At 50.9% G+C, this 23,549-nt stretch overlaps 1 protein-coding gene across 19 annotated transcripts in view; it reads right to left on the bottom strand.

Moving 5' to 3' along the window:
• The window catches only part of LOC144155616 (TOX high mobility group box family member 3-like), a 483,094-nt gene that overhangs the window by 13,181 nt on the left and 446,364 nt on the right, over positions 1-23,549 (bottom strand). For all 19 annotated transcript variants that reach the window (XR_013319601.1, XM_077687166.1, XM_077687173.1 and 16 more), the window contains 4 exons: positions 6,333-6,455; positions 5,392-5,552; positions 1,669-1,885; positions 1,406-1,527 (listed from right to left, as the gene is read on the bottom strand). Coding sequence is in view for 18 of the 19 variants with exons in the window: in XM_077687166.1 (XP_077543292.1) it covers positions 1,406-1,527; positions 1,669-1,885; positions 5,392-5,552; positions 6,333-6,455 (623 nt within the window). In the remaining variant the exon portion in view is untranslated. The remainder of the gene's footprint in view (positions 1-1,405; positions 1,528-1,668; positions 1,886-5,391; positions 5,553-6,332; positions 6,456-23,549) is intronic.

Raw genomic sequence — 23,549 nt, 5'->3', positions numbered from 1 at the left:
AAGTAGGGAACAGGCTAGTCAATAAAAGTAGGTAATAACTGGGGATGTAGGCGGACCAATCAAATAAACAGATTAGAATTTAGAACAGCAAGGGGGAGATGTACAAGGGCACGCAAAGGTGCAAGAGAGACGAAAATTAGAACCTGTCGGCAGCGAGTTAGGAAAGATGGAAGAAGCAAGTCAATAACTTTGTTATGGGCATAAAAAATAATTTGTATAAAATAGGCAAGTTGGTTGTTGACAACTGCCGCCCAAATACAATGGGAGAGCTTCTAATCACCATGAACATCACACATGCTTGTGCCTGTTTTCCCCGGCGCAGGGGGAGAACTGCGGACTGCTTTTTGATACATGGGGCCTACGGGGAGTTTCGCCACCGGGGTATATTGATTAACTCTGGTAAACAATTGGACAGACCAACTACGGTTTCTTGCCAAGCCATCTAGAGCATAGAAACAATATGCGGAAAATGCAAAACGAGCGCGCCCAGGCCCAAAAGCATACAATGTTACACGTGTGCTTGCTTTTTATTCTTCTCAATTCGACAAATGTTCTCGACACCAGATGCTCATAAGCGGCTCTTCGTCACTCTCGGGGCCTCGGCTAAAGACGATTTCAAAATTAGACACCTCATTCAATGGTTCTTGAACTCAAGCAAGCATGAAGGGCTCCTCATATGAAGGAAAGCTGCGTAAGGCAAGGAACATTTGAAAATCTGTCCCTCAGTTCTCAAACAGACAAGAAATTTCAATCTTATTTAGGAAAAAATTGTTTAAGTGGAATGGTGCAGAGTTTTCGTTACGAAGGCAATTAGAGATACTTCGTTGCAGCGTAAATTTTGTTCACGCGGCGTTGGTTGAAATGGGGGAAGCGAAAATGAAAATGTTGCCATCTGACATTTAAATAATAGACTTACAGATTGAAATAGGCATAAGCATGCGATATCTGACCCAGAGGTCACAATTGTAAAAGGGAGTACAAACATGGTATTGTCACAAAGGGTGTTTCACAAGTGCCAAATTTCAGACTATAACCCCCCACACCCACCCCCACCCCCCCAACCATCAAGCAATAGAGTAGGAAAAAGGGCTCCTGCCTATCCAGGTGGGCAATTACACTATCCTGACCAACAGTGTTTACTGTTGGTCAGGATAGTGTAATATGATATGATCGTGAAATGACTCAGGGAGACATTTCTGTTACACATCTCCCTGAGACATTTAGCAGAAATTTTAATTTTTTAACAAATTTCTGCTAAATGTCTCAGGGAGAGTTTGGTATCAACCAAGTGGTAGATGCTAAACTCCTTTGCCAAATGCCAAACTCCAAGTGTGCCAAACATGACCAAGCCCCAACTTCCCACACAAAGTTTCCCGTCAATCCTACACAAGCAATGACCACTGACTTTTGGGGCTCGTTGGGGTCCCTCTTCTTCTTCTTTTTGGGCATCTTGGCCTTTTTGGCCGCCTTGCCACCCCCATTGTCCATGAGTGGCTCCGGGGAGGGCCGCTTCACGCCACCCACCAGCTGCAAGGGGAACAGAGCCCGGGTTGAGTTGCCAAGCGACCCAGGAAGTTGTCGGGTTGAATGCTGCTACCATACAAACTCGTGCTAGCTTTAGCTTGTCTGCCAGCTTTGCAAAACACACCAAGTGGCAAAGGGCCTCACCTGTGAGAGCGGCGTGCTGTCATCACTGTCCTCGCTGGTGGTCTCCTGACCTGGCGAGGTGTGGTTGGAGCCGGGCGGCGAGCCACTGCCTGCCGAGCCCGCCCGAGGCGCTGGTCCACGCATCATGCTGGGTGGGCCCATAAGCGCACCTTGCGGTGGCGGGGCAGCTGGCGGGGACGAATACTGGCCCAGGTATGGACCCTCGTAGGCAGAGACGCTGCAAACGAACATGCCGTGCTCTAACAACCGACACTCCTCACCCGCCGCCACCCCGCACGCCTACCGCCCGGGGACCGCCCAGCACGGCAACAGGTTCCCAACTCGCCACAGCACGGGTCGTTGCAGAGCGGGTCCTCGCAGAATAGGTCTTTGGAGAGCGGGGCTGCTGCATCACGGCCACGGTGGCGCATTGCACTAGCGCTCACGCCCGCCACATGAGAGGTCGCACGGGCTGAGCTGGGACGCCAGCCGTGGGCAGCGTAAAACATGGCGCACGCACTTGCTCTCTGAAATGCAACACTGCCTTTCGAACGCTTACTTTGCACAATGAGAACGACGGAAAACCTAGGGTGCCTGACCTAGCCCCAAAGTACCGAGCAATGAAAAGCCAAGCCAAACTAATCTAGCCCAGCACATTCTTAACCATGGATAATTTTCCACGGTTGCATTCTCCTCTTTCAGTGTGCATAGAACTTATCCAAAAAAAAAATGTTCTTCACAAATCTAGGCGATGGCTCAGATGTGAAGACGAAAAAGATGGTTCGTGAAACATGCTCTCTGTTGCTCCCTGGTTGGCTGGAAGAATATGTTACACACTACAGAAAGACGTAGTTTTGGCGCTCACTAATAAATGTAATTGTCACAAGATGATCCCAAACATGCATCTCTGTGATCAAATTCACCCAAGAAATAGCTAAATTCCTTAGGGGACTAGCATCTAGTGATCTTTGGCTGGAATGAGACAGGACAGCAAGAGCACGTAGGACCCCCCTCAATGAATGTTGCCCAAGGTGCACCTGCAAACGTTGAAGCACAACTAGCACCCACCGCGGTGGCTCAGTGGCTATGGCGTTGTGCTGCTGGGCCCAAGAATGCGGGTCCGATTCTCGGCCACGGCGGCCGCTTTTCTGATGGAGGCGAAAAGCAAAAACGCCCGTGTGTATGAGATTTCGGCGCACGTTGAAGATCCCCCCAGGTGGTCAAAATTAATCCGGAGCCCTCCACTATTGCGCGCCTCATCGCCTGCATTGCGTCGGCAAGTTAAAGCCCACAATCAATCAAAACGCAACTACATAGAGGCCAATAAGCAAGTGTGTCCCAAAACAGAGGCAAAAGGACATGCTCCACTTGGTGTAGGAAGGAATCTGGGCGACCCGCTCGCAGCGCACCGGATTAGAATTTTGAATGCCTGACATCGACATTTACTGAGGGAAGTGGGCGGGGAGGTGGCCGTGGGTCCAACAGAAGCCATACCGAATCATTAACACATGACAATTAAGACTACTTGTTTTGCAAGCCATTCACAAAAATAATATGCCACCCCTTCCTAAAGAATCAAATTTCTGTGGCTTGGGTGGACATACTCTTCCCAGGAAACGTGAAACATACGGATGGCTTGGGAGAAGGGCTTGCGTTCGGGCTAGTTGGTACTCCATAACGTTCATCTTAAGCGCATAAAAAACACACGGACACAGAAGACAAGGACAAGCGCTACTTCCAACTGAATTTTATTGAATTGGGGTGAAATATATACCAGCAAAAAGACAAGAAATACAGAAAAGGTTACGATTATACAGAGAGATATGTCTTCTGTGTCCGTGTGTTTTTTTATGCGCTTAAGATGAACGTTATGGTTCGGGAGCTGGTGGCACCTGAAAGAACTCTATTCTAGGACCAGGCTACACTGCAACCAGCAACCTGCAACCGATTATTCTATGTCTTGGTACCCGATAAATGTGTAGCAAGGGAGACAATTGTCGCACACCACTATACAAGTTAAATCGTCGTCATCCCTGCTTTTATGGAAGGCAGAATAGGTAAGCAAAACGACACCTAAAGAAGACGCTATGTTGCAAGCCCATTGTTAGTATTTTAGAAATCACTGCAGTTTGTGATGGCAATTCTTGGTGGTGATAGAAATGGCGGTCTAGCTTAAGACGTTTTAACAAGAGGTAGCAGCAAAGAATGAATGATGCCCTGGCTACACAGTTACTGCAATTCTTTTCACTTTTGCACTGCCCTTTGATTATAAAGTCGAACCCCGCGACAACGAAATCCGCAACGACATATTTTGGGATCCCCGGCGAACGTCCATAGATGCCCATGTATTCCATACCTCGCGGCAACGAAATGTTTTTTTTTTGGGAAGCGATCCCACATTAACGAAATTCGCTACAAGTCCAGTCGGCATTTACCTACCTATTGGAGGCTAAGAGAGTCCGAAAAGTGCTAAAATACATTTTTTTCGGACTCCGAATGCTTAAACTTTTGCCAGAGCACGCTAGCATGGCGGCCGCCATATTTCTTTACAAAAAATAGCATGCAGCAGGCGGCCGCGGAGGCAGCCTCGCAGCGACACCACCAGGGAGCGACACATGATGACTCACGACGCGGCTTTGGCTTGGGCATAGTAGTCAGTCTAGGCATAGCCTACAGGAGGCTATGGCTTGGGCTACGCTAGCAACTCTAGCCCGCGAACGATGAACAGAGTGCGGGGGTAAGGTGGCTCGAAGGTTGGTTGTGTGTGCGCCGATCGGCACGTTTGTTCTCAGTAAGATGCCTCAGCCAGCCCCAAAGTGGAGGAAGTTTTTATCGCTACAAGATAAGGCACCCATCATCGCCCCAGTCAGTGGCCCAAGTGAAGCAAGGGAAGATAGCGCCGACGAGTTTGGGACCGCCTGCAGCTTGCCCAACCATTTTGAAAAGCGAGCACGCCACTCTTCTATGGCGCACGTACGCAAAACAAAACGGTGACGGCTGTGGCTTTTCTGGCCGTCAACAAAGCGGTGCTCACGTAGCTTTGTGAAAAGCATTGGAGCAACGATGTGCCGCTGTATAGCAAAGTTTGTCAATCACAGAAGCTGGACTTCGCTTGCATGCTCTGACATACTTTGCGCTGAGGACCAAGGAGAAAAGCGTCGTGTAGAGAAGGCGAACCCGCGGGATGTTTTGGATGCGTTTGACCATCGCCTCCTCTAACTAGGCGATGGTTTGACACGATACCGTAGGCGCGCAAGACGACTAGTAAATAACCACTACTTCTAGTGTGAGAGCTGAGCTGTGAAGTTGCGGCAAGGTAAGGCTCGCAAAGTAATATAACCGAGTTCCGGAAATAAATTTTCGGCTTGTTGCCGATTTTTCTGTCGCTTATGTTTCATTCTCGCGGCAACGAAATTCCCGCAAAAGCGAATTTTTGAGCTTTCCCCGGCGGTTTCGTTATAGCGGGGTTCGACTGTAATCCGCAGTTTAAAGCACAAGCAACTCGGTTGCCAATCTGTCATACAAATGAAAGCTTATATTCTCAGAATGTGTAAATGTACGTGGAATGGTTTGTTGCAGTTTGAGAGGTGCCATCATGCAAGCTTTTTTTTACAAGGTCATGACATGCGCATAAGAAAGCACCAACACATTTCACTTGGGTGCACGGGTGTCGTTTAGTTAGGTGGCATTGTAAGCAACACAGCCAGCATGCAGTAAACAAGTGTTTAGGAAAGCCCAACTAACCTTTGTAAATGCATGGACTGTGACGGCGGTGGCATCCCCATAGAGTGGTGGTACATGTCGGCGGGGCTTTGGTGTCCCGAGTACGAGAGTGGTGGCTCCATCATTCCACCACCCATCGGGGACCCCATGGCCATGCTGGACTGGGAGACCATTTGGCCAGACTGCAAGAGAACCGTGAGCACTCCTTTCTCAGCTGATTCTACTCAGAGCACTAAAAAGTGCACTGAGACCCTAAAATATGAGATTGTATACAAAAACTGCTGCTATTTACAAGTGTAATTGCCAAACCATATATTTTGTAAAGCCGTGGCATCCTGTGCAAAGTTACGCATTTCATTCGGCAACTCCACTGATGGGCAAGGCGAGCAAGGCTAGGCTATCACTGGAGGATAAACGACCATGTTCTCCCTGGGCTGAAAATTACATTTAAACTGCAGCTTCTCACTCACATTATCAAAAGAATGAGCGAAATTTCCCACTAAATATGTCTCTGTTGTACCATGAAGGAATCACTGCCAACCGTCCTTGAATGCCTTGTGTGAGACATGTTTGGGGTGTCCTGGGTGCCCGTGGGGCTACTTACATACCCAGTTTTTGAGCAAATTGGCGGTTCAACTGGGCCTTGTCTAGCCAACTATCTATCTTTATTTCTTTTTTTTTTTCCCTTCACGTGCCTCAGTAAATACATGTCGTGAAAATGGCAAATTCTAAAGCAACATAAAAAAGCAGGGAGGGGAGCAGAAGATACTTGAAGGATCATTACATCTCAAAACATCCATGCTATTGTGAACTGGAACACATTAGTGCGAAATGAATGGAGTCGCAGAATGACGTGAACACTGCACGCTGCAGAATGCACGCACACGTGGTGAACCAGCAATGTAGCTAGTGGCAAAGTGAACGAAGATGCCTCACGCCACTCTTGCTCGTTGCAAACTCACCTGTGTTCCATAGACTACTTCGGCTGTAGCTGCTTCATCAGGATGCGTAGGTCCACCAACATTCTGCAGGTTGATGGGAGGAATCTCAAACTCCTCGTCCCCGAAGCTTGGGGTGTGAAAAGTCTGGAATGAGGGGAGAGAGGGAGAAAAAAATTGCTGTAGAGACAAATTACCGAGAAACACAAAATGTTGCTGCAATGCAAAGTAAAGATATGAAAGACCGATTCCAATAAGCACGACATCACAAACTTCACATTGAGCCTCCAAAAAAATGTCTCAGCCTGCAATTCGAAAGAAGGGCCAAATATCTTCAGCTGGTTGACTAAGCAGCAGCGATCTCCCTTTCTTTTTTCTTTTTTTTTTTCAGTAAAAAAATTTGTCTGCACATATACATGTGTAATATTCAGGCCTGCCACCACAATTCTATCCAGATTTATGTATTTTCTGGCTAAGACGTATCTGCTCACACCAAAAAGCTCTGACTACTGGGTTACGCTCCCTCACAGGCATCTTAACTTTGCCATAAAAAGAGTCCTATGACCAGGTTTGTTAGGTAGCACTGCCATTCCACGGGTCATTTTTCCATAATGGCCGTCACCGTTCCCACAGGGGGAAATATTTATTCGGTTTATAAATAACCAGGTGAGCTGCACCACCTTGATGTTAAACTAAACAAAACAAAATGCAACCTTAATGCAAAGTTTTAGTGCCTACAAACAAGGCGTAAAGATGCTTATCTATTGTTTGAACACCTTGTGTTAGTATGAAACTCTATAGTGACCGCTAAGGGCAACTGGCATTTATATATTCTCCTTCAGCTTTATAAATAAGCTAGGGACCTAGACTTCTACCCAATGATAAGGAATTACATAAGACTACACAATGCAGCCACAGACAGGGGCTTGACAAACTCAGTGCCCTTTAACTAAGTTATACATTTGTTTCCCTGTGACACTTAAAAATTTTTCGTTGTCTGGGCAGATGGCACTTCCTAGCAGCGGTGTTTGGTGCAATATTGCTGCTCTTGCATCTTCACGTGATGACTATACCCATATATAGTTCTCGTGAAAACTTTTCCTTTGCCAGCATATCTCCAGTCGAAACAATATCGGGACCACAATGACCCGTGTCATCTTCGACTACAATTTTGCAGCTAAAAAGCCGTAAATGCCCATGAGGAACCCTTCCAGAGCACCCACTTAAATTGTCCCTAATATATTAGATGCATACATTTCCTTTGGTTTGCTAAGTAATTAATTCTCATTATGTGCTTTCCTTCAGACGTATAAACATGCAACTTCCAGAGAGAAACCGTTTTTCAGAATAGATGCAAAAGTTGCTAGTGATTTCATTGCAGTCATGTCAATGCACATAAGACGTGGTATGGTGCTTGAGGAATGTACCTTTGTTACGTACTGAGGCCACTTGCTGTCAGCGCCCCATCTGCCAGGCGCTAGCCAGGTGGGTGCTTCGGTGTCAGAACACTTCCCGAAATTTTCAGAGCTTACATCCGCACCTGCCCTCTTTCGGTCATGTCTCGCCCATGCTATTTACACACCAAAACGATATATCAAAATGTAAAAACGAGGATTAAAATTGCTGTGATAAGAAAAGAATGACTAAGGTAGTGTTTGGGCGCAGGTTTTCTTTCTTTTTATGTTTTTACCGGCGGTATAAAACACACCCTGAAAAATATTTCTGGCTACGCCACTGCCGGTCGCTATTCAGATTTTTTTTTTCGGCAGCATATTGAACTCAGTTACTTGAAACCGGATGTACAGCCACGTGCCATAAGAATAAAATCTGCTTTTATGTGAAAAAATGCTATTGCACCGAAAAAGAGAAAGCCGTGCCACATTCGTCAGCGGCCACGAGGGTCGAGGGGGCAAAAGGAGCAGATGCATACCCCACTGGAAAGATGGGGGACACTAGCTGAGCAGGTGTAAGATTCTACAATGCCGCACTCGTTCGTCACAGAAGTGACGTTCGGTGCGCCCAACCCCCTTATCGCTTTTGGATGAAAACCCGCGAATTATTTTACGGGGAAAGGGGGGGGGGGTACTTTGCACGTAACTTTAACCATCCAGGGCTTTCGCGAGAAGACGCTGCAGGCTTCCGCAATCTAACAGCATGAGGAGCTGCGAGTTACTAAACTTGAACGCTTCGGTGATGCTAGCGTCACTAAATAAATAAGCGTAGCTTATTTAGTGACGCTAGGTGATGCTATCTGAACCTATTTTGTTACCGCTGAGGTTAGCCCGCCAAGCGCATGGATGGAGCGGCGACTGACTAAAAGTTGCCGAAAGAGTCGCCAGATGGCGCCAGGCGAGAGCGTGAGCCGAAAAGCGACCTGTGCGCCAGCCCCGTAGAAGCGGCGAGCTGAGCGCGGCAGGCGGGTCTTGATATCGCGGCGGGTGGCCGCGGGGGTTGTGGCGGAGGGAAAGGCCTTCGACTGCTTTTCTCGGATCATAAAAACGCCATTTCTGGCTGCACAACGAAGCAATTCCGTTGCCATGGCGACCCGAAAGAGCTGCGAGTGCGAAAGAGATACAATCGCGCTTCCTACGATGAGAACAGCCAGGGACCATCATTTACCCAACGCGCGCTGCAGCGAGGTGCGCCGGGAACGGCTCAGAAATGCAAACAGGCCGGCTATTTATTCATGAAGCTAACTTAACGATTCATTTTCCAGAGAGTATTCAGCTAAAAGGAATCGCCGTCTGATTCTCCTGCACGCGCTCATTCCCCGTATTCATGAGGGGCCGAGTCCGCGCAATGTGCAGGCAGCGCGGATAACGCTGCAGCAACAAGATCATTAAAAGCGCGCCAGTTTCCTCGCGAGCGAACGAAATTGTCGTCCCTCCAAGAATTCTCCCCCCCCCCCCCCCCCCCGATAAGAGTAGAGGGCCACATTTAAGTTTTATACAACTCGCATGGCTGTATAATGCTGTCGAAATAATTCGTGCAGCTGAGCTTATCCACACGCACGCCAAAGAAAAAGATGCTCCTATCGACAGCACACTAGGATAAACTGTATTGTCTGGCGGCGCTTTATAAACCAACTCCCCCCACCCCTTTCGCAAACGTTCAGTACATCGCCAGCTACCGCAAGCCAGAAATTTCGCCGAAAAAAAAAACCGAAAAGGCAAGCAACTTCCTGCAGAGGCCCACCAGTTCAGCGCCGAATAAGCCATTCTCCTTTTAACAAGCTCACTGCAGGGTCGACAAGAAATGCAATCGGCTCTTGCCAAGACCCGTCTTCCTAGTGTTCGTGACGTAAGGAAAAGGGCAGCTGCCAGGCTGAGCGCCGCGGCCGCGCTGGTTGCAAATACGCCGGCAGATGCGAGCCTGCTATATATAGGGCCACGTAATAATTGGACAGCCGTCCGTTTCCTGGCGAAAAATATGTGCCCCGTCGCGAAAACAGGGTTGCGCAACTTGCGGACGTTCCGAACTTCGCCGCAGCGGCAGCGGCAGCTCCGTTTTGGCCGCGCGCACGCCTCTGCATCCACGGAGAACAACGGTAGAGCGCAACCCGAATAACGCCCCCGACAGACTAGATTACGACGAGTCCGCGGCGCCAGCTTCGCATTCTTTTCGCAGTGGCGCACTTTCGTAACAACATATCACGAAAGTAACTGCCCATCGGCGCCAGGGGGCGGACCCTGGCTGGCCTCTTGGGAAAGGGGAAAAGAGTGGCAAAACGGGGGTGGGGGAGGGAAGCGCCCTGTAGCCGTGGGAGCGCTAGTTCAAGTGCGCCCCAATTCCCCTCCCCCGATCGGCAAAGCTAAACCACATGGAGGAAAGAGGTCTTTCCTCGATGCTGAACAAGGCATTCGCGGTCAGGCATACCTCGCTCCGTCCGGAGAAGCGACGTCACGGCGACTTAAGTAGATGTACCTGTCACTTGCGTTCGCAGCGTGAATGGCGAATGGGAAACGGACGGCGCGACAACGGACTGCGGGTACAACACCAGTGCCGGGGAGGGCTAATTTCATCATCATCATCATCGTGTTAGTTTTCACTTCAGCCTCTCCCATGCACTACCCAACAGCTGCAAATATTTGCGATCATATCGAGGGCAATTATACTCCGTCACGATCTTAACCGATCGGGTATAAAGAGGTCCGGCGTCGGGCATTTTCTTCCTTTCTTTTGTTTTTCTGGCGCTGCTAAATCCCGCCAAGCTTCGGTTTGGGTGGCCAGTGAGCGAGCACGGGCGCAAGAGGCGAAGGCAGACGAAGAGGCACCTGGGCTCCGCCGAGCAGAAACAATGGAAAGAGGACACGCGCGGGCGGCGGCCGGATCGCCCATCGAAATGACAGAGGCCACACGCGGTACATGTGGGCAGTGTATACGTTGCGATGCTCCACGCATCATTAATGACGAGGGGGCCACGCAAGTAACGGCCGGCCCCTCTCCTGTCGCCGCGTTCCTCGCGAGGCGGAAAGAGATTAGCACGCCGGTCACATCCAGCACTGCACTTGCCGCCATCGCCATGGGGCCCCCGTTACAGTGTCTTCAGTGCCGGGGATATGCCGCGCACACACACGCGAGCCCGCTACTCTCGAGAGGGCCAACGCTCATAACCGTGACGGGAAACGCGCCAAATGTGGGATGCTTCCTACATTCGTACCCACTTCGCGGGAACGAGATTGGGCTCCCAACGGAGAGTTTTAGCGCTCCGTATATGCTCTGTGTTTTCCGAGGTTACCGTGTTGACCGGGGCCCGACTGCGCCTGCGCGCGCGCGAAGGGCGAGGAGGACCCCCCCATTGTAACGAATGCGCGGGCCAGGCGAGGGCCCGCCCGCAGAACTAATCCACCTTACCGGATGCGAAACTGCCCAGTCGGGCCCCGGTCAACACGGTAACTACGGAAGACACGGAGCATACGGAGTGCTAGAACCAGCGCTATCTGGGAACTCAATGCCCGTGCATTACCGGCGCGCTGTGTCTTCGTCTCTGGCTTGTCGCGATGTTATTAGCAGAATCGGGGCAAGATTACGCCATCGCCCGATCTGAAACGCCCGCGAAGCGCGAGCCGGGCAACGTGCGCGGCATTTCAAGATGCGCGCATGACGCCCGCGTCACCTCCTACAGGCAGCGTAGCGCTGACGTACAAAGTTCCTCGCCCACTCCGGGCTGCGCGGCGCGGTACAACCGCGAGCAGACCAGCAGCGAGAATTCTCGGGACGATGCACACCCACTGATGTGAGCGATGCAGGGTGACATCAGCAGCAACAATCGAAGGAGAAACAGAAGAGAGGGAATAATACCCCGAATGAGGATTCTGAACCAAAATCTAATGAAATCAGCCACCATTCGTCTTCACTTTTCCGAGAATTCATTCTCAGTCAGCCCGACCAAAGCGAAGAATTTCGGCTGCCATTCTCAGCCAGCCCGACCATATTTCGACGAGCATGTAATGTGGCAGGTTCGGCAACAGAGCGTCGATGAACCTCCGCAACATCGCAGTCTTCCAATTGCCGCTAAACCCCTTCTTTTTCCTTTTTTTTTTTTTTTTCCCCAGCCACTTGGGCACAAAACGCGATACGCGACGGTGTGGCCTCGCCAGCGCTCAGCGGGGAATTCTGCGTGTCTTTCTTTCCAGCTGACGCCCACTTGGGCCTCCTCCTCGTAAGCCTTTCGGAGCCGACTTTGTATTTTATAAGAGTGCCTTGCCGGCAAAACCGGTTAGCCGGTTTTAAATGGGTTAACAGGTAGGAAACGCAAGGCCGCGCATAAATTTCTCCCCCGGCATTAAACAGGCCGGCGGCGGCATTCTTTCTCCTATTTTCTTTCGATTTCCCAGCCCCTCTTTCTTCCCGTATACTACACGCACCCTTCTTTTTAGATACATATTTTTTTCCTAGTGCGTGCTGGCGCTGAGAAAACCAGGGCGCATGCACTTTCGTGATATCTAGGGCTCGAATAAATCTCGGCACGGTGCTATCTGCTCAGCTCAAACACGACCGCAGCGCACACAGAAGAAGAAGAAAAAAAAGCCGAGGCAATGTAAATTATTTCTTTATCTGCGTACACTCGAGCAAGGCATTGGCCGACGAAGAAAAATAAAATAACGGGAGCATAGTGGGGAATTAAATAGTTTGAATGGAGGTTGACGCACCGAAGTTACACCTCGTACACAAGGTCCCTTCCGTTCTTCGCCTCCGTCAAAAAAAAAAAAAACGGTCGTCATGACAGGGAATCGAGCCCACGACCTAGTACTCATGAACAAAACTTCGCCTTTGACACTGAGCCACCACGGCGAGTACAGAGGTAATCAATATAAAGAAAAAAAGTGGCAGTTCGTTAGCACAGTATGCCCTAACGATGCCACATACAGATGTACGTTGGAACTAGCAGAAATTCTTACACTGGTTATAAGAAACTTAGCTCCTTCATGAATTCGTCCTCCAGTCTTTCTGCGGACTGCAGGAGGAACCCCCTTTTTTCCCCTTTCTCCACAGCACGAGGTACGCAGTAAGTGCTCGAAGTTTCCACGATGAGACTTTCTCTTTAATGGCCGCCTGTTTACTATGATCACACTGAGTAGCTTATTAACTGCGCGAGATTTGTATCTCGTCTTTTTGTTCAGCGATAGCCCCCCCCCCCCCCCCCTCCAAAAAAATTAATAAAATCCACGGCGCCGCCATTAAAAATTGTTCATTCCTCGCGTTATTATTTACCTAACATGGGGCCTTGCAAGCGCTGCCAAATGGACTGAAGCAGCAAAAGCGCAAGACAAAACCAGAGTCCTTCGGACAAAACTAATCGGTAGCGCATAGGCTCGATGCGAAGACACGGCCACGGAGCCCGTTCAAAGGAGAGAGCCCGGAAACGTCCCTTCTTTTTATTTGTCCCGTTCACTCTAAATGGCGAGACGACTGTGAGCGAAGCTAGCTGCGCTTTGCATCGCCGGTTACAGCTCACACGTACGACCAATAGGCGTTGTTAAGTCGACGCAGAGAAGGGAAAGGATTCGCCGAGAATCGTGTCCTGAACTCCCATCCATCGTTCATCAAGGTAACCGCAGTGCAAGACCTGGCCTGAAAATCCACTCGAGATGTCGTTCCATGGGAATTCGAACCCGTTTACGCCATAAGCGTCTCTCAATCATTTTCCAGCTTGATATTTTCCCACCTATATTATTTTGGTTTGATGTAAATTAGCCAGCAAAGATCGAAAGCTCGAAGTATTATTATTCAAACTATTAAATCACAACGTGTAAAACGTTGGGACGTCCAGCATGAAATACGTTGCCTCCGTCTGGGGTTCCTCGCCTTTCAAATTTAACGCCGTAGCTTGATACTGTCCACAACCGCAAGGTTTGTTTTGTCTGACTAAAAGTACACCTACAGCGTCACTTCAGTGGGGAGGAAAAAAACGCCATCATTACCACCCCAGAGAAGGCTGTCGACAGAACGCGGATAAAACTGTCCCCTAAGCCTGCACTTTAAGATTTACCATAGCAGGTTATTGAAATTCCATTTTGTCGCTCTTCCATTTTATTTCCTTCACGTATATCAACCGAGTAGAAACATTTTCTTCCTGATATGTCCATAACCTTCCATCCGATATATCCGTAACGGACCATCACTGCGTGCCTCGGCATTGCAACACCGACCTGCGACAGTATTGCTATTCATGTCGATCTGTTTTTACTTCGCGGGGATGAATGTACGCCTTTCTTTCTTCCTTTCTGTCCCCCGATCTCCTCTTTACGATCTTGAACCTGTGGGAAGTAAGGATGAGATGAGACGAGAGTAATCCGCCCGTACACTTGTCCCTGCCGTGGACCAATGTTTGCTTCCCGATTAGGCAAGCGCGCGGTACTCGGCCGCTATACAAGCGGCCGGGATGCCGGGACCCCGGGCAGCTTCGAACGGAGGTGCGCCCCTGATCCCGCCCCGTTGCCAGACCATTGGTCCTGGCGGCCAAACTCGCAGAAAAACTGTTTCCAGGAGGCATAAATGGGAAAGCCCCGGCGCTGCTCGGCACTGCGCGCCACGAGGCATTCCTGGACGGTCGTTCAACTCTGCGGCTGCCAGGAAGCAATCTGCCTCTTATCTGACCGATCCACACAACGGAGAAACGGCCGGGAAACACACAAAAGGAAGGACCTCGAAATAACGTCGTTTCTTCTCCCCGGTTTTACGCCGCCGACTTTTGTGCGCCCGCCCTGAAAGCGGCCCCCTCCCCTCCGCGGCTCCCGCTCAATGGGCGCAGCGACGTCATCTTTTCTTGCTCCCGCTTCGCGGCCGAGAAGGAACGCGGAACGTACGCAACGAGTCGGAAAAACACACTGCATCTACTTGTGCTGCCACGCCGCCACTTTTCAAACCCGGATTGGTGGTAACTATCCAAGACGAGCCCCGAAGAAGTGAGTGACTAAAAATATAAATAGGAGGCACCCCGCGCTCAAGAATTCGCTGCGCAAGTTACTTCGGCACGTTCACCCTTCCTACCGCTCTGCCGTCACGACTTGTTATGCATTTTTGCCACCGAACACAGACAAGCCCAGTTTATATTCGGGGAAATGGATGACGTAACATAACGAACGTGTCGAGTTAACAGTTCTCGACGCCGGCTATAGCCGCTGTAGCGAGATGACTACCTCACCCGATGTCAGGCGCGGCCGGCGCTGTGGGGCCATAAAAACGTGAAAAAAGCCAGCTGTAAGCGAAGCGAGCCCGGAAAAAAAAAGAGAATAGAATAAAGCATTCCAGAATACAAGATTTCGTTCGTGTGAAAGCCACACGACAACAATGTTCATTTTTCTAAATCCACCCTTTCTGAATTCACCCGTTCTAGGCGATGACTCCGCCCCGACGAACAATAACCTAAAAATGCGCGTGTTCGAGTCCCACGATTTCTCGTTAACGTTTCATTTGTTGCCCTCGCCACATGCCTCAAGCGTCATCACTCGGTACTTGGGGAGCTAACAAGGGTAGCTCCCTGCGTACGTGCCCGCTCGTCACAAAGGGGCGTGGCTCGTGGCTTTTAGGCGTGCAAGTACCCGACAAAGCACAGCGTGCTAGTTCAACACGCCGACGCATCCTCGCAGCACGTAGCCGGAACAGGCACGACGGCAGCTGGCGGAACGATACATTTGGTACCTCAGGTTCCCAAAATACCGTCCACGTCCAGTCCTGACTGACACCACTGCGCCGGCACCACCAGGGAACTTCATGCGACAACACTGATGCAAGTAGGTTCGCTCGGCTCTATGGGAAAGCACACTGTCAAAGTCGATTTATGGTCTGCCTGACAGCAGCACATCTAAAGCCAACCAGTCGTTTCGGAAGAGAGCAAGCCCGCCGAGGTGCTGCCGAGCTTAAGGACACGGGTTGGATGCCGGCCAAGGCGGCTGCTTTTCAGACGGAGGCGAAAAACGAAAACGCCCGTGTGTCCAAATTTCGACCCACGCTAAAGGTCCACAGGTGGTCAAAATTCATCCGGAGCGCTCCACTACGGCGCGCCTCATCGCCCAGGTGCAGCTTCGGCGCGTAAACCCCACAATCACACACGAGAGAGGAATTTGCGGGCGTTGAAACACAGGCGAGAAGAATCCAAGGACGGAAACGACACGACAAGGAACCGCACGCAGGACAGGAAAGCGAAGAAAGTGGCCGAGCTTTTCGACTGTCTCCTGAATAAAAGTCTCACCGTTGGCCAGTTTCTTCCGTACGTCTCGGAGCCCAAGAAGGACAGCCGAGATTCTACACTGACGGCCTCGAGGACAAGATTTAGCGGAGGCATGAAGCCGTTACTCTCAGTCATTCCCTTTGAACTGCTCTGACGCCGCATCTTCTGGCGGCGGACACTAGACCCGAGCGCGCAACAGAAGGCCTCCTCCCCGGCAGCTGGTCGCTGCTGCCACCATGTGCGGGGAGCGAGGGCGCTGCGGCGTGGACAGGTCCCGGCGCAACGAAGTGGGTCGGTGGCAGCAGCAGCTGCGCCGCACTTTAATCGTCCGGTATGATCCAATTACCTGTCACTGGGCTGCAGCCAAGTTGGCATGATCGATGTTTCCGGGCGTCGCGCCACAATGGGGCGCCATATTGCGCGCTACGGGGCACGAACGGAACGAGCGATCACTGCGAAAAAATGTACGGAGACGCCGGCCAGCACAGCACTGACAGGGGTGGCTGTTACAGTGTACCGATTGCGCCGAAAAAATGTTACGTTGCGACGCGCAGAAAGCGTTCTCACTCTCCCGCACCTGGTGGCCGGCATGTTTTAAAGATGGAATGAGATGGAACAGCGCTTTCAAATGGAGGAGCCCATCGCTGATAGAGCATATCAGTGTGCGTGCGTGCGTGCGTGCGTGCGTGCGTGCGTGCGTGCGTGCGTGCGTGCGTGCGTGCGTGCGTGCGTGCGTGCGTGCGTGCGTGCGTGCGTGCGTGCGTGCGTGCGTGCGTGCGTGCGTGCGTGCGTGCGTGCGTGCGTGCGTGCGTGCGTGCGTGCGTGCGTGCGTGCGTGCGTGCGTGCGTGCGTGCGTGCGTGCGTGCGTGCGTGCGTGCGTGCGTGCGTGCGTGCGTGCGTGCGTGCGTGCGTGCGTGCGTGCGTGCGTGCGTGCGTGCGTGCGTGCGTGCGTGCGTGCGTGCGTGCGTGCGTGCGTGCGTGCGTGCGTGCGTGCGTGCGTGCGTGCGTGCGTGCGTGCGTGCGTGCGTGCGTGCGTGCGTGCGTGCGTGCGTGCGTGCGTGCGTGCGTGCGTGCGTGCGTGCGTGCGTGCGTGCGTGCGTGCGTGCGTGCGTGCGTGCGTGCGTGCGTGCGTGCGTGCGTGTGTGTGTGTGTGTGTGTGTGTGTGTGTGTGTGTGTGTGTGTGTGTGTGTGTGTGTGTGTGTGTGTGTGTGTGTGTGTGTGTGTGTGTGTGTGTGTGTGTTGTTTCTTCACGAATTCGTTCGTAAAAGTCCGGGAATTTCCGTGCGCCTTTTTTTAACTAATAGTCGAAAAACAAATTACCCGCGCAGCACACAAAAGTACACAAAGTGGTGGCTGGATATAGTAATTTACACTTGTGCACTGGCTGCCTAGCAATTAGAAGTGAGAAACGTTCACGCGTTATTTCAAGGCACTGCACAACTGCACGGCGACCCGCACAGTTATCTGTAAATATTTTCAACGAAACTTCACGAGCGCAAAGAGTAGAATGTCTAAATCGATCGCCAGTCCAGGCTAACGCGAGGATCGAGCGACTCCAATTACCCCGCGAGCCACGTTCTGCCAAAGTAAAATGACACGCGTGCAGTAATCGCTCAGCAGAACCACGGTCAATAACCGGGCTACGCCATTACTGAAACCCGGCTTGATTGCGTTACCAGTACCGATCCACACACTATGCAATTCAACAAGCGCTGTGAGAGACAAAACGATAGTGGGACACCAACGACAGTTTTCATTTCATATGAAACCTACTGACCTCTTAAGAGCTGAATTGTGCGAATCGTCCTTCCTACTCCGATGGCAACGTTTCATGGCCGCCGAAGTTCAAGCCGCACTCTGGGAGCAGTCGTTATTTTAGTCACTACTGGCACGGAACAGAAGTACCCGGACTATAATAAATTCAACAAAAGGTTCCCCGAACGGCTGACAGCTGGTCTGTCGCCACAGAATCCAGCTGCAACGGAACGCCAATCGTTGTCGTGCGCAGTGATGGGAGCGGTATTTCACATTTTGCAGCAGGCATCGGAGCAGGAAAAATGCTAGTTTGGAGCAGCTATGGGAGCTTTTGATGAAATGAAGGACTCCAAGCACAGTATTAAGCGCACGTTGCTCGGCTACATAACCCATGTCTCATTCAACACAGCGCGAACAGAAAAACGCGCGAAAGAGATAGGACAGGCGCCAATGTTTAACCAGTGTACCAGAATAATCTATACGCACTTTCAAAAGCAGCCGACGTACAAAACCTGGTACATTTCGGGTAAGAAATTCACCCAGGCACTTTTAAAAGGCAACGCTCTAACAGAAGGAGATAACAGTTGTTCCTCTTCGTGCAGAAAGCTTTGTTATATTCCCAAGCTGTGCTGTCCCCAACACTTGAACTTATTCATAAGCATGGCAAGGGAAAATCTGCATCAAAGAGGGGTCACTTGCAACGCGTTAGCGAGATTTTCTTTAAATGAGAAGGAGCACTGCTTTGAAGCGATCCTGCCGGCGAGCGAAAGCATTTCGCGCGATTTTTTTTTTTTTTTTGCTACTTCTCGAGACGCGTTTCTCAAGCAGCACCTGCTTGAGAAACGCTTGAGAAACCGCTCCTGCTTGCACCGAAGAGATGATCTTCGGTGTGAGCGAGCGAAATAAATGTGTGCGGGAAACATCTCATGGGTTGGCGTTGGGATTTGATACGGTGAAATGAAAACCGACTCCCGTGTTATACACGATCAGAAGGTTACAGCATGTAAGAATGTGCGCTACATACTGCGTACATCGCGCGTAGCGCGCGGGAACATACTTTAAGGGGAACACGGCGCGGAATCCAGAACTTGGCAGTAGCCCGGGGCAGCACATATCGAATATCGCAATGCATATGCGCATCCGCAAGTCCAACAATATGAATTTTGTTGTTTTTATTAGCCACGCCCGTCCACACGGGCGTTCTTATTGGCGCAAGTGTGGCGAAGTTTTGCTCCCAAAGATCATTTGGTACGGCATGAAGCAGCAGTTGCATCGTGGCGCAGTTTGGCGCAATCGGCCCAGCACTTGCATGCGGAAGAGCCCGTTATGCGCTTGCCGGTAAAGAGGGCGACCGCCGACAGCGCGTGCGAGGGCCTGCCCATCTTGGGCGCGCCACTGGCGCGGGATCCGAAACGTAATTTCCGTACAAAGCTTGGCCGGACTAATTCGGTTAAAACTGAAGAGTCGCTAATTGGAACCCGCCCAGCCACTCTCAAATTCCACTCGGCTTAGTGCCGTTCCTCGGCGTTATTTGGAAATTCGCCGGCGCACAGCCGTAATTCCGCTCCCAGTGGGGGAAGTGTACGGGGGGCAGCGTACTGGCGAGGAAGCGCGAAATACAAGAGCGGAAAACCGAGGGGTTCGCTCGGGGCCTCCAGCGATCGAATGTCAATATTTGAAGAAGGTTTCTCCCACCCCAATCGATGACGCTGGGATGACGTCGACGGCACTGCGCCGGAGCGGCACAAGGGGAGATGTTTTCGGCAAAGCCTCCGTTCGCCTCGAAGCAACTATCTGCTCGCGTTAACTGTCATAATTCGATCCCCGGCGCTCACGCGTCCTCCACTGCACGCGCTCTCCCGGGCCGCCACCGTTTCCCTCGACGCTAGCCTTCTCATCAGGAATTCATTAGGCCGCACCCGTGGGCCAGCCATCCCCCCGGGTAATGAATTGCGTTTCAGCGCGGGCAGAATTGAGAAGTTGGGCGCTCCGAACCATAAGCGATCAGCGCGGGGCGAGGACCCTCGTCGCCGGGGGCGGCCTGGGTCTGCCACCTACTCCTGCGCCTTACTTTTACACGTGTTAACGTGCGCGTGCACGAGGCTTGCTGTGCACAAAAACACCACGCAAGATGGCGTTCACAGGGCCCAAGCAGTGCAGGGGTTTCAGCGCCTATTCATGTCGATGGTTAACCGGCTCTACCCTGCGTCATCCGAAGCCCCGGAAGTCTCTTCTCCCTTTAACCGAGTTTTCCCCCGGTTGCAATGATCTTACCCGGGTAGTGCAACTTTATTAAGTCGCTTGCATGCCCAGCCCAAATGTACGTCTTTCTATTAATTTGGGCTCGGATGCCCTCCCCACGAAGACGAGGCAGCACTGCGCGGTCTTCATCCATGCTTGTGCTTCAATTACTCTTTGCAGGTCTTCTCCGGACACTCTCAATAAGATAATGTCGTTCGAAAGTCTCACATGGCTCAAACATTGCTAGGCCTGGCTTCTACCAATCAAACCTGCCAAATAACCCGTCGATAAAGGTTGTAATTCGCGCAGACGATATTTGCATGTTTGGCGCTCTTTCTTTTCACGAGGAACTCCTCACTCTTCGTATGAATGATTATCCCGCCCGTACACCCTTTGTATAGTCGTAAAGAAAAGAATGCTAGTCCGCTTGCTGACTGGTCTCCCAACACTTCACGGCTTCCACGGAGTTGAACGCTTGCTCGCAATGCATAACGGACATGTGCAGGGAGTAGTAACTATCCGCACGTTGGGGATGACCGAGGAAAGACCGCTCCTACTTGCGACACGACTCCTTGCACCAGACATCCTCAATGTGGGGGGTACAATCCTCCTTCTAAGCGCTTCCTGACACAACTCCCCCTGAGTGACCAAGAAATTCTTCCCCAAAAGTCCCATCGAAGCAGAGAACAAGCTGTTCTGCTCCGCAGGAATGCTCTCCTTGCACCAGCAAGGGCGCCCTTCGCCGACCAAGCACAGAATGTATGATCAACGGTAACCGCTGCAAGCAATGTTGAAGGGGCAGTGCGACAACGCGGTCTGAATGAACCAAATGCGTGTTTTGTCTCCATGATCCCCTTTAGACCTCCCCGAGGGCCAGCTTCACTGCAGCGCACTAGGTTAACCGATCGCTGCGATCAAAGGAGCCAATAACGTCAATGGCGAGACCCAACATACGATTGAAGTAAAAAAAAAAAATGGGGTCGGAACTGTCACATTACACAATGCAAGCATGATGTTTTACGCTGTGAAATGTCACAGCCGAGATGGCATTGTGGGCGTTTGCTTTCCTCAGTCCGTTTTCGCTTTACCTTCTGCTGACGCAGCTCTGCCATTCGGCTAAACTCAGTACTCGTTTGTCGTCGCGGCAAAGGTAAAACAAGGCCATACACGCCTTAAACATGCCGTACCTTAATCGTCCGTCATCGACAAAACAGCCTGCTGTTACCAGCTTCTTCCCGATGCCAGCGAGGCAGTTTTCCTCGACGCGATGAGAAGGGAGAGATACCAACTCAGCAGCCCAGGGGAAGGACAACAAGAACGAGCCGCTTCGCGGTATTCTCATCGCATTAGGATTCGGCCCGTGGCGGCGGTTTGAAATTGCCGACAAAAAAAGAATAGAACGCCGCCCCAGCTGCGCACATACAAGCCGTTCTGCCGAAGACTTCAAAGTCATCAGATCTCGAAATGAAACAAACTGGTGCAACACCAAACATAAAACGAAGGGGCAAGGCTCAACCGTAATATGTATTCCGCAATGAACAGAGGATGATCCAACGGTGTCACGGATGGTGTTACAGATGGACGGATGGACGAAACTTCCGCAAACACCGATGCGAGTATACGTCGTGTAAGTAGTATACACGCAATTGCCCTAGGAAACTGGAATTACGTGATTGGTTGCGTGAATTAGAGCTCGTACGACGCTCCGTGAGCACTACGACTTAAAATGCAATCTGGCTTGCAGCAGACCACAGTGAAAACAGGAGCACACACACCCGTCCGAGCGCCATGACGCGACGGGCCGTTTGTTGAACGAAGCAGTGCTCCATCAAAACATGCTTCCGGAAAGAGCGCAGACGACGAAGGGCTGCGAAGAACAAAGGCCTCCCACGCTCCCTAGGCGGACGCCGCGGAATGGACGTCTGTTCGCTCGGGGGACGGAACACAGTTCCAAATGGCGAGTCAATCAAGGGCACGGAAATGGGCTTCCAATGCTGCAGATGCGAAAGAAATGAGATCGCGAACCAAGGTTTTCCCGAGCTAAACGTCAGACGTCAAACATATGCATAGGGAAAATTTTACAGGGCTTTCAGAGCTTTGTAAATATATATATATATATATATATATATATATATATATATATATATATATATATATATATATATATATACTTGCCGCGCTAGACCACGGCAATTACTGTCGCATATTATGTACTGTTTACTGTACTTAAACCGGCTACACCGGTGTAACTAGGTAGTAACTTCATCAGGCAAACGCTTAAAACCAGGAAGCCAAAGGGCGGGAATGCGGCCAGCCGAGAGGACAACCCCCGGTTCAAGCGCCTATTAATCCGACCGGCCCGTGGTGCGCGCGCGTCCCACTTGCGCTCGGCGGCAGTGACCGGACGCGCTCGTTTCTGCCCACTAATTGGGGCGGCGCACACAGAGTTTGCTTCTCGCCGGTCGCTACAGGGCCGACACGCTCGACGCTAAATTAACGAGCTTCGCTCAGAGCGCTAACGAAGACCGAAGCCGCGCGGCGCGTTGCGGTCAGCTCGCCAGAGGCGCCGCATCCACACGCCTGTGGCTGCCCGCATTTCACGGGCAAGGCGGCTCCGCAGGGTGATTCGGCCGCGAAATCTGAAATAACTTTCGCACGTGTCTCGACCAACTAATTAGGGGAAGTCGTTTGGCGCGGACTTTTTGGCGTCGATCGCTTGAAGCTGAATCCAGCTGATGGAGACCCCGCATTCCGCATTGTTACGGAAACAATCCTGCCCACTAAAAAAAAAAAAAAAGGAAACTACCACAATCTTCGCACGCAAGCATCAGTGAGGTTTATATATATATATATATATATATATATATATATATATATATATATATATATATATATATATATATATATATATATATATATATATATATTTGACATGTTGCATTGGTTTTAAGGGTAGAAATGGGAACCACGGCCCATCGATTAAATCAAATCTTGAGGTGGCATTGCCGACGAGTCGTTGAGGTGCACTTTTCCTACGTTTAGTACGCGAAATATGAAATGCCCAGTCTACTTGCAAAGAGTTGACAGAGGAAAAAAACCGCGCCACATTCAGGAAACAGGAAAGAAAACCAAAAGTTGTACAGCTCAGGCGATAAAGCGAAATGGAACGGGCGAACAAGATCCGTCATCGCGTAGGCAAGGTCCATAAAAATAAAATGAAAAAAAGAAAAGTGGAACGAAGGACATTCCAAAGTAAAGAGCCAAGTACAACAGGAAACGCGCAGGGTAAAGCTTTATTCTGCCCCGCCTTGTATGAAAAGTAATGACGGCCGGCACCGCTTATAATAAGCAGTAAAAAGAACGTAGCGAAAAGCCTTAGCGCGAGAGAAGAGAGCCAGAGAAAGGGTGAAACGGCAGTACCGCTGATGGCACAAAAAGAAAAACCGCTCCACAACAGTCGAAGAGGGGGGAAAAAACTGCCGCAGAAGCAAAACCAAGCGGCAGCCAAGCGAAAGAACGACACAAACAAACAAACAGGCCAGGTATGAAACAGAAAGAGGAAAAGCCAGCCC

Source organism: Haemaphysalis longicornis, unplaced genomic scaffold (assembly GCF_048455015.1).
Source record: "Haemaphysalis longicornis isolate Haplotype H1 unplaced genomic scaffold, Haemaphysalis longicornis Haplotype H1 scaffold_1, whole genome shotgun sequence".
Classification (NCBI taxonomy): Eukaryota; Metazoa; Arthropoda; class Arachnida; order Ixodida; family Ixodidae; genus Haemaphysalis; species Haemaphysalis longicornis.
This window is presented reverse-complemented; position numbering and strand designations above follow the sequence as displayed.